Here is a 10,947-nt window from a genome sequence, read left to right as displayed (position 1 = left end):
CACTGTACGAATAAAATGATAAATAGGGATTTGATGGATATTTAATTATTAGAATAGGGAAAACTAAATATCATCGTTATTCAAAATTTATTATATTTTGCTTTAAACAATACTTAACCTTTCATTCTCTTCGCATGTGTTTCATCTTTAAGATCCCTCTGAAGATGTTTCATTATTTCCAACTCTTCGCACTCCAGTTGGTGTAATCGAGCATCAATTAATTTTTGTTCATTTTGAAAAACCTTCATTTTTTCTTCATGTTGCCTAATGCATTCGTTTGGATAGTTCAAAAATTTAGGATACACATTTTTAGGAAGTTGCTTAAAAAGTTCGATATATCTTTTTGGATGTAGTTTAGGTGGGCATTTTGTGTTTAATTTCCATGCTTTTAACAATAATTGACTGACATCAATTGGATTTTGTTCGTGAAAAAACATAATCACGTTATCCCTACATGGTAATCTTAAGATAACTTCTCGCTGTAAAATATTATAAGCAACGCAACAAAATATAATAAAATACGTTTGACACGATATTATATTATCCCATAAATGAAGCCACTGTTCTTGATCGAGAAGTTCTGAGAATCCATTAGAAAAAATTGACCAAGCGTAATGTGTTGAGGTTATATCCATTTTAGCATAAAATTTGCACAAATCTGGGTCAAAAAACTGAAGCAGATTTTCGCATATCCCTAAATAATTTGCAGGTTCCATGGGATGAAATTCAAACCACAGTTGGAAATGATTTAAAAAAAGTGTGACACAAATTTCGAATGCAATAAGAGCATTTTTCGAAAATAATTTTATAAATGGAAATATTAAAAATGGTACAAAGTCTGCATATAAAATTGGTTTGCACCACAATCCCAAGCATGACCACACTTTAATCAGCGACCGTTTTAAAGATTCATTCTTTAATTTTATATTTTTTGATTTGCTTCTAATTTCCACTGGTACCTCACTTTTAAGTAATTTTTGAAACTCTGATTGATTATATGGCAATTTAAGCAATGCAGACCAAATAATAGTGCGATATTTTGAGGGATATTGGCCATATTCACGCAAAATATGTAACAATCGATTACGTTTAAGCATATTCTTTACATCATTATAAAAGCATTCATTGCTGGAAATGGGTAAGCAAATCGGTTTTTTCACTTTAAAAGAGCCTTGTAACAGTTCGATACATTTTTCTTGTGACTTTAATATGTTATAAAGTTGAGAGGTTGACCAAATATTGGCCTCTCCGTTATTTGATAATATTGCTATCAATTGTCCATCTTCAGAAATTTCCATATGGAATGCATTTCGTGATTGAACAATCAATATTAACTTAGTATTTTGACAATCAAGTAATATAACCTGATGTTTTGTTGTAAGGCAAAATAACAAAATCTCCTTAGGTTTCGGAAGAAAAGCGCATTCCGCAACCACAAAATCTTTAGTTCGAAGTATTTTTTTAATCTCAACTGTGTAAATGCTGATTAGTAATATGTAATTATCTATTGTTGATAAGCATAAAAGGCTTCCGTCGAAAGCATAACAGTAGGAAACTATCTGACCATTAGAATAATCTAAATTTTGGCAGTTAAATAGAAATTCTCTACAATTTTCGGAGTCTAAACAAAATTCTGATATGGAGTCACTCTTCATTCGTTGTAATTTTTTATCGCGTTGCTTTATTGGGTAGTGAATGCGAATATTTCTCAGAGTAACTCCCGACCAAAAATATATTGCATCATTGGTAAAACAAGTAAAAATTTTTTCTGAAAATGGCAAAAAAGTTGCGAACTTTAAATTGATTGGCATCTCATCCAAGTCCAGGCGATGTGTAGCAGTAAAGGTTTGCACATTAAATAAAATTGCAAGGTGTCCAACAATAATTAGTGCTAAATTAGATGGCAACAATGGCTGTCCCGGAAAAGATATTTCAGTAATGGGACATTTATAAACTTCTGCTGTCTTTATTATTTTCGAGCTATCTAAATTAATTATAATTATTTTAAGACGAACGTTTAACTAGGTTTATTTACCTGTGTCCAGAAGAAGAAGCCGACCATTTTTGGTGCCTATTAAATAATGCGTTGCCTTTGTAAACGAAGGCTTTATGACGCTTACGCCTATAATTTGTTCTTGTAATTGCCAGTAACGTTTTGATGGAAAATCAAATACAAAAATGTTGCCCCTTAAATATTTAGAGTAATAATATATTACTGGCATTTCGGAAAAAAGAAAAATCATCACCTTTTATCAATAATAACAAATTGAGTGCATCCGTTTCCAAAACAACATGCACTCAATCTAATTCTTATGATTTTATCATATTCAGTGACTGTGTGATGTAAGGTAAATATATTTCCATTTTGATTTTGTTTTAATTTAAATGGTAATTTTTTTGATTTGTCTATAGTGCATGGTTCAGCATCATAGAATGAAGTTTCTTCAGTTATTTCTTCAAACAATCTCTCTTCCAAAAATGGTTCGTCTTCCAAAAATTCACTATCCTCAAAAATTTCCTCAGAGTTAGTTTTTTTTAAATTTTTATCCTTTATAATTAAATCATTGTTTTCATTTTTCGATGTATTGCCTTTAGCTAAATCACTATTATTTGATTCAGCGTTCAAAGATTTACTTCGTCTGTTGCTCCCCTCCAAATCATTGTTAACAGCGTTGTTAGAGTTTTCTTCTTTTTTATCCATATCAATCGGGGTAAATTTAATAAATTTCTTAGATTAATTTAAGTTTAGCGCTCTTAAAATGTTTATTTTTTATTTTGACAGTGAATTAATAAAACGGAGTAATTCAAGTGTTTCTAGTGCATTTTATTAAATGATTACTACAATTTTCAGTGATGATCTAAATAGTATTAAAAATTTTAGTATTAGGTAAACTGGACTCACCTACAGTTGGTAGATACAAATACACAAATTTGAATTATATAATGCCATTATCATATAAAATATCAGTATATTTACATCGGCTCTGAAAATGTTGTTCTGATCTGTATAGTTTCAATGTAAATTGCACATAAATGTGTTAAATTAAAGTAGGGGTGCTATACAATAGTACCCCTATTGTGTAGTATTTGTAATAGTAGTGGTATTCACTATTCCGTGCGACGATTTTGGTAACCGATTTATATAATTACCAAAGAAGATAAAAAAAAATTTTAGGTACTTGAAAATTAAAAAAAAAATTTTTAGATTATCCAATAGATATTAAAACTTATGTGTAATGAGTTAAAAATATCAAATAGTACAAAAAGAAAAACAATTGCTACACAAAGGCGTTGAAAAATTTTCGGTTCTGCTGTTGCTGATACATACTGTAAAAACTTAAATCAAAACGAAATATATAACCAACCATACCAACCAACCATATCTGTGTATTTGATAAGAACGAAATAAACAAAGTTCGCCGCTTTTGTTTACTTCGTTTCTATCATATATATTTTATCAAATATATATATATTCTATCATATATATATTCTATAATATATATTGTATCAAATAGACAGATATGGTTGGTTGTGCATTTCGCTTTGGCTTAAGTTCGCTTAAGTTCTTACGGTACGTACCGATTAACTTAGCCTTTAGTCGGATGTATTGATATTTGAATCAATATATTTAGCAATATAAAATTTATAAATATCTTAGAATATCAAGAAAAAGACGTTGGTCTGTCAGAGTCCTCCTTGATACACACCATATCGAAATCAAGAAGCATGGACGTCTCCAGCCTAACAGCTGGCGCATACAGTTGAATTCAGCTTATTTAAAATATTTAATTTGTTTATACAATATGATAAAGTTCAATAGGAGAGTCACCTATAGTATATCTTAATTGTCGTGTAAAAAATAATTAAAGCTGGATACCTGCAGACCATCAACAGTTCGCATATTAGAGACCATGTATTTGAGGTTTTATTTAAGAAGCATTAAGTTGCTTCTGCTTGATTACAATTAGTCAGCATTCATAGCTAAGACTTAACCATGTTATTGCTATTATTGTAAGTAGCCCGTGGAGATATACACATTTGGGAGATAACATAAAAGAAATTACATATACAAAAGCTTGGGTTGGGATATGGGTATATAAAGTGTGAAAAAGGAGATGATAGTTTAGGTACAAGAGTGGACGGCCACTTCAATGGGACGGAAGTTAATATTAATTGGACTCAAATTGGTAAATGCACTACTACGTGAAAACAGATAGTTAACATCATGGCATCAGAGGGTAACATTCCTACAAGTTACTTAGTAACCCATGTTTTTATCGACATGTGTATGTTCCAAGTCATTTTGTAAGACACTGATGGAGCCTATCGAACGTGTTTGCAAGATCAAGACCTACAAGTGCCATGCGTTCACATGAGTTATATATCCTACCTGCAAGAGCTGATGTTGTAACTGATTTGATGATAATGTTGAGGAATTGTTTATCTACCGTATTCGAATCAGAGGTCCTGAAAATTTACCGAAATCACGTTGAAAGATATTTTTGATGATTTAATTTCACCTTTTTTCAATTTTTGTTAGTTTTCATGACAGCATCGAAAAGGGTTCCCACGGCAAGTAGTATTAGGGTGTCAAGGCAGATATCAGGGATAATAATTTATGGCTTCTTACCTTTCTTGTTTTCCTAATTTTTGGGATACTGCAATTTTAAACTAGATCCCGCATCGAACGCAACACTTTTATCTGTTTAGGCAGTGAGAGAAAGAGATTCATTTCAAAAATAAAAATTTTAAAAATGGTAGATCATTTAAATGAAACTTAATACTCTTAGCCAGTGATGACATTGTGTTCGTTCAATGTCAACTAGTTCAAGCTTTACTTGCTGAGCTATTAATTATATATGCTAGGTAAACACAAAACTTTACTCTTATCAAGAATACAATTAACGTACTAGGCTTCTGATTTAGTATCTCAAACTCCTGTTAAAAAGTTAGCGTTCCTGCAAAACTCGCTAAAAGTTTTAAAATCATCTCTTAAATGTAACTAGTAAATAAACTAATGACAGCTGATTCTGTAATTCAAATTTTATAATTTAGCATACATAAGTATGGCGTGTGAGTTTTAAATTTATCTTGCGGAATGAATGACTGTTGAGGTTTATCTTAATGTTCGATTATGCCATAAAATTCAAACTAATCTTGCAGATCAAGCGATTATCTATATTTGCCCATCGAAAACGATTTAAGTATGTGCCCGTTCAAAAACTAATGCCCGTTTTGTTACTTTTTAAACAGCTTTTCCTGACATTTTAAAAATAATTGCAAGCTTCTTTTAATATTATACACATATGTACGAATATATAATTAATAATTGTTCTGAAAATATGTTTAAATCATACATGTCTAAAAAATAAGTTACAATATAGGTAATTTATATAAGCAAAATCAACAATATTCGTTAATTGAAAATAATTTTAACAATACAATATATATTTCGTATTTTAAAAATTGGTGTATGACGGATAGGAACCTCTATTATGATGAAGAAGGTATTGGCGCTGATCTCGGCCACATTGTATTTGTTTAAACAAAGAGTACATTCCATACCAAATAAATATTTGCAATGCTGTAAATATTATAAATAAAAATATGAGTATTTATTAAAAAGCACTATCTTGTTTTTACAAAAAATAAAAACAATATGGCATTATAATAATATGACTCACCTAAGCTTATTCCTCCGCTTATAATAGAAACAGCAACAGAACTAAATGCCGAACCAACTGATATACCCAGTACCAAAATAGTTATAAAGTACAGACCATTGAAAAATAGAGACACTCCAGAATTTATAAGCCAGGGCAGAAGAAGTAAGTGGCGTTCCTGAAGTAATTTTTACCGATATATAAACCACAATAACATTTAGAATAACAAGTTACCTTAATTGTTCCAAAAATTAATAGTATTGAGGCAATTAGATTAATTGCGTTTATGGTTACATAAAGACTCGAAATAATTACAATTCCTAAAAGTATAATGAGAAGGAATACTTAACTAGTTTTTAGAAAATTTCAATAAACTTACCGCTGTGTATGCGCTCTTCGGGAATGCTAGTGTCATTTAAGTGATCAATAACTACTTTAGTTACTTCATCGATATTAGCTAAACAAACAGAAAATAATACTATCCACAATAAAGAAATTGCACCACCTATCCAACCGATAATGACTGCGGCGGTTGAAAGGCGTATACCGCATAAGTCATTGAGCATTTTGTTTCGAGGAATTTCACAACTATAACCAGAACCTATTTAACGTTAAACACCGTTAAGTATTTGTATAAATGGAGTTAATATGTTTACTTACTTTTATTACAGCAAGCACTTTATCCAATAAATATCTTTCTTTGTTCTAGAACTGTTGCACAGAAACTGCATTAATATTATGTGCAATAAAGAATTATTTTTTATGTTCTTACCAAAGAACATTTATAAGGAAGGGATATCTCCTAGAAAGGTAGACCATAGAAAATCTTTAAGATACGAAGATGTAGTTTATGTAATCTCTTTATTTATAAATGACAGTTAAACATTTCAAGCGCTTACGTAACTGTAGTGCCTATTATGGGTTGTCTATCGCTGATAGATAGTAGACAAGTTTCTATTGCTGATAGTCAAAAATTTTGGTATTTAATATAATTTTTGTTTATACAATAGTTAGTAATAATTTATTTATATTTTTATTTGCTTACCCGATTAATATATAATATATCAAGTGTAATATATTATATGTTGAGAATAATCGTTGTTGTATTTTTATTTTGTTCACTCATTTCTTTATGCATGTTTATTCGAAAATATTGAACAAAAAAGCCTTCATGTATGTAGTTAATCTCACCATGTGTATAAACATTTTTTAACTTTACAAACATATATGTGGACAAATAATATAAAAATTAATATAAAATTATAAAACGATAAAATTAATAGAGTTTTTTGTAAAATAGCAAAGCTTGTTGCAAATATGGAGAAATATGCAGACATTGCAAAAAGCCTATACATCAAGACACAGTCTAGACCAAAGTGCGTAAACTCTAGACCACTCTAGACCAATGTCATAAAAAATTTTTAATTCAACTCAAATGTTTAATGTAAATATTCTTTTACTTTTATTTTATATTTCTCTTTCAGATTTGAGTTGATTAACCCAAAGCACTAAAAAATAGTTAACTTAAATAGAAAAAAACAAAATTAATATTGGAAGGGCAATTGTATCCATTTGTGGCGTTCATGTGGCATTATTCAAAAAGAGAAGTTTACTTTGAAAACTAGAAATTGACAATCAATCAAATTTTCATGCATATACATTTTGATTTTAAAGCCTCAAATACTATCTTAAAGCAATTACAGATAGCTCAAAACCTGGCTTTAAGAAGACTGTTTAAGATTCCATGGTATATTAGATCAACAGACATACATAGAGATCATAGGATTGACTCAGTGATAAAATATATCAGAGACAGAGCTCTAAAATGATTCACTAAAGTTGATACGCTACTATTGTGATGAAGAAGGGGGTTACCCGCCGTAACAATCCTCAAGTCCACTTCTGGATTCTCAGGAAGATATGCTGATTTAAGGTCCGTCATCAACTAAAAGACAAATAAATGATATGACTTCAGCCCCCCAGCCATTATAGAGTAAAAGTGCGTAATAGCACTAACTCAAGAACAAAAAGAAGAAGAAGACATTTTGATTTTGAAAATTAGAAAATTTTAGAATTTTGAACAGAACATAATAATTGTTAGTAATAATTTATAAAATCGTAATAAATATTAAAAAACTCATATTAAGAGTCAACATTACTACATTGGTGACCCTCGACGGTTGGACATAAGTGTTATGGTAATTAATATTAATTAAAGCTGTAATTTTGAAACAACTCAAAACATGTCGCAAGCTGAAGCAGACGGAAAACAGCGCGCAAATTAACATTGAAGCTAGCGACATTTGCCGCATAGGAGTAAAAGCATTTGCTTTCAGCAAGCGCGATCCAGATCTATATTTCATACAGATGGAATCGCAGTTTCGAAACGCGGACATAACAACGGATCAAACAAAGTACGACCACGTTGTCAGCAGCCTCGACAGCAACACATTGAGAAACATCGCCGATATCATACGTGCTCCATCTACCGTTCATAAGTATGAAGCAATCAAAACACGATTGATTCAAGATTTCGCGGATTCAGAAAATCGCAAACTACGATATCTTATGCAAGAATGTCAGTTAGGTGACCACAAGCCGTCATATTTGCTACGAACGATGCGCGATTTGTCCAGTGGCACCATGAACGATGGCGCAATCAAACAATTGTGGTTGGATCGTCTGCCAGAGGCTGTACGAGCGGTTATGTCCATTTCGGATGTCGATTTGAATAAATGTGCACAACAAGCAGATTTAATGCTGAAAATTGGAAATTACAATTCTGTTCCTGAAGTGCATACCAGTGCGAGACATGTAGGTGACAATTCAATTGTGTCTTCTTCCTTCGATGTCAGGCATTTAGTAAATGCTGTGGAAGAACTTAGCGAGCAGTTACGAGAGAACAAAGAATCGCAACACCATTTTCGCTCACGACATAGATCAAACACACCGGCACGAACACAACATTCACGAACGCGTCCGGCAAACTTAAATATCCAGTGTGTTTCTACCATCTACCAGTGTTTTGGCATAAGTGCACGGAAGTGTGCCACGCTCTGCAGCTTCGCAACCACGAAAAACTAAATTCCGCTTCTTCACCGGCGGTTGACGAAGCAAACAGTTATTACAAATCCAGCCGATTATATGTTTCAGATCCCTCGACACAATTGAAATTCCTTGCCGACGCAGGTGCAGATTTTTCAATTCTATCCGTTTCGATCTTCGGCAGAACTAAGCCGACAGCATCTGCCAAACTCTTGTATGCAACAAACGGAAATAAATTGATGACGTTGAATCTTGGTCTGCGGCGCAAACTTGATTGGGAGTTCGTCATAGCCGATGTATGCAAACCCATACTAGGAGCCGACTTTCTGCAATATTACGGTCAAGTTGTAGATTTGCAGCGTAAAGTCCTCGTTGACAGCAAAACCAGCATGAAAGTTCATTGTGCAACAGCGTTACATATGCCAGAGTCACTATTCACAGTGAATGCAGATCATCCGTTCCGAAAATTATTAGAAGAGTTCAAAGATTTAACAATACCAACATCGTATAACAAGTATGGGTTAGTGAGAACCACGGTGCAACATTACATCGTTACCATGGGATAACCAGTCTATGCACGTCCCGGGCGGTTCAGTTCACAAAGGTTGCAAGCAGCAAAAACTGAGTTCCAATACATGCTTGATCAAGGCATATGCACTCCTTAAAAAAACGAATGGGCCAATCCGTTACATATGGTGGAAAAGAAGAATAGTACTTGGAGGCCGTGCGGAGATTACAGACGACTCAATGCACAGTCAGTTCCAGATCGTTACCCAATACCGCACATTCAAGATTTTACTCAGAATTTGAGTGGCAAAGCTATCTTCACCACGCTTGACTTCGAACGAGCTTATTTCAGTATACCCATAGTACCTGAGGACAGGAAGAAGACTGCTATAATTACACCATTAGGGCTGTTCGAGTTTAATGTGATGACATTCGGGCTGGGCAATACGGCTCTAACTCTTCAACGGTTCATGGAACAAGTACTTAGCGGTTTGGACTTCACGGTTTGCTACATAGACGATATCTGCATCGCGTCTAAGAACGAAGCCGAACACATTCAACACATACAGTGTTTCAGCGTTTACACCAATACGGTCTAAAACTCAACATTACCAAGTGCGTGTTTACTCATACAGAAGTTACCTTTCTCGGTCACAGTATTGATCAAAATGGTATTCGTCCGCCAAAAGAAAGGATTGAAGCGATTCTCAATTGTCCGAAGCCAAGCAGAGCGGAAGAACTTCGTCGTTTTTTGGCCATGGTGAATTTTTATCGTCGTTACATTCCTAATGCAGCGGTAGTTCAAGGAGAGCTACAAAAACCAATAATAGGAAATCGTAAAAAAGACAAAACGCCGATTAAATGGACAAAAGAAGCCGAATCAGCAATCGTTGATTATAAGAAAGCGCTTGCTGATGCCAGTGCACTTGCACACCCAACGGCAGAAGCCAATCTCATTCTACATGTCGATGCGAGTAATACCGCGGTGGGAGCTGCATTGCATCACATCCGTGAAGGACGACTCGAACCCCTTGGGTTTTATTCAACGCGGTTGACTGACACACAACGACGGTACAGCACCTATGACAGAGGACGACTTACCATTTATCAAGCAATTAAGCATTTCAAACACATAGTAGAAGGCAGGAACTGTACGGTGTTGACTGATCATAAACCCATCATTTTCACATTTCGGCAAAATCTTGAAAAAGCATCGCCCAGACAACTCCGTCATTTCGATCACATAGGTCAATTTACTACTGATATCAGACATTTCCCTGGAAAAGGCAACAGCGTAGCTGATTTTCCATCGCGTATTGACGGAATACAGGGAGAAAAGCAGATTGACTTTGATCAGTAAGCAAAGAATCAACGAAGTGACCTGAAGCTACATCAACTCTTATCACAGGATAAGACTTCACTTTAGCTAAAATTCAACAAAGCATGTGCGATCTTGGATCACAGATGAATTTCCTAGACAAGTTTTTTACACCATACATAATATATGCCATTCAGATAACAAGGTCACGGCACTGATCAGTGAACGATTTGTCTGGCCAAATATTAAGAGGGATGTAGCGAAAATGGTAAAAACATGTCCACAATGCCAGCGACCTAAAATAGCCAGTCACAACAAAACAGTATTCGGAACCTTCAAGGCGCCTGACCAGCGATTTGCAGCAGTACACGTTGATATCGTGGAGCCATTACCACCATCAGACGGATACAGCTA

At 33.7% G+C, this 10,947-nt stretch overlaps 3 protein-coding genes across 3 annotated transcripts in view; all 3 read right to left on the bottom strand.

Annotated features, from left to right (window-relative positions):
• Positions 1–57: 57 nt before the first annotated feature.
• LOC119686312 (TBC1 domain family member 31-like) lies at positions 58–2,803 on the bottom strand. The gene is made up of 3 exons (XM_038100865.1): positions 2,247–2,803; positions 2,036–2,187; positions 58–1,984 (listed from the first exon to the last, which is right to left on the bottom strand). The coding sequence occupies exons 1-3, from the start codon at positions 2,699–2,701 to the stop codon at positions 114–116; spliced, it is 2,478 nt and encodes an 825-aa protein (XP_037956793.1). The 5' UTR covers positions 2,702–2,803; the 3' UTR covers positions 58–113.
• A 2,582-nt stretch (positions 2,804–5,385) lies between these two features.
• LOC119686322 lies at positions 5,386–6,431 on the bottom strand. The gene is made up of 5 exons (XM_038100880.1): positions 6,324–6,431; positions 6,043–6,264; positions 5,898–5,983; positions 5,685–5,841; positions 5,386–5,584 (listed from the first exon to the last, which is right to left on the bottom strand). Exons 2-5 carry the CDS (start codon positions 6,227–6,229, stop codon positions 5,460–5,462), a joined length of 555 nt encoding a protein of 184 aa, XP_037956808.1. The 5' UTR covers positions 6,230–6,264; positions 6,324–6,431; the 3' UTR covers positions 5,386–5,459.
• A 4,411-nt stretch (positions 6,432–10,842) lies between these two features.
• Positions 10,843–10,947, bottom strand: part of LOC119675139 (retinol dehydrogenase 13-like) — a 1,651-nt gene continuing 1,546 nt past the window's right edge. Inside the window, exon 8 of the mRNA XM_038086328.1 lies at positions 10,843–10,944. Within this exon, the coding sequence (XP_037942256.1) occupies positions 10,843–10,944 (102 nt within the window). The remainder of the gene's footprint in view (positions 10,945–10,947) is intronic.

Source organism: Teleopsis dalmanni, chromosome 2, assembly GCF_002237135.1.
Source record: "Teleopsis dalmanni isolate 2A chromosome 2, ASM223713v2, whole genome shotgun sequence".
In the NCBI taxonomy this organism is placed as follows: Eukaryota; Metazoa; Arthropoda; class Insecta; order Diptera; family Diopsidae; genus Teleopsis; species Teleopsis dalmanni.
Note: the sequence above shows the minus strand (reverse complement) of the source record. Positions and strands in the feature narration are given on the sequence as shown.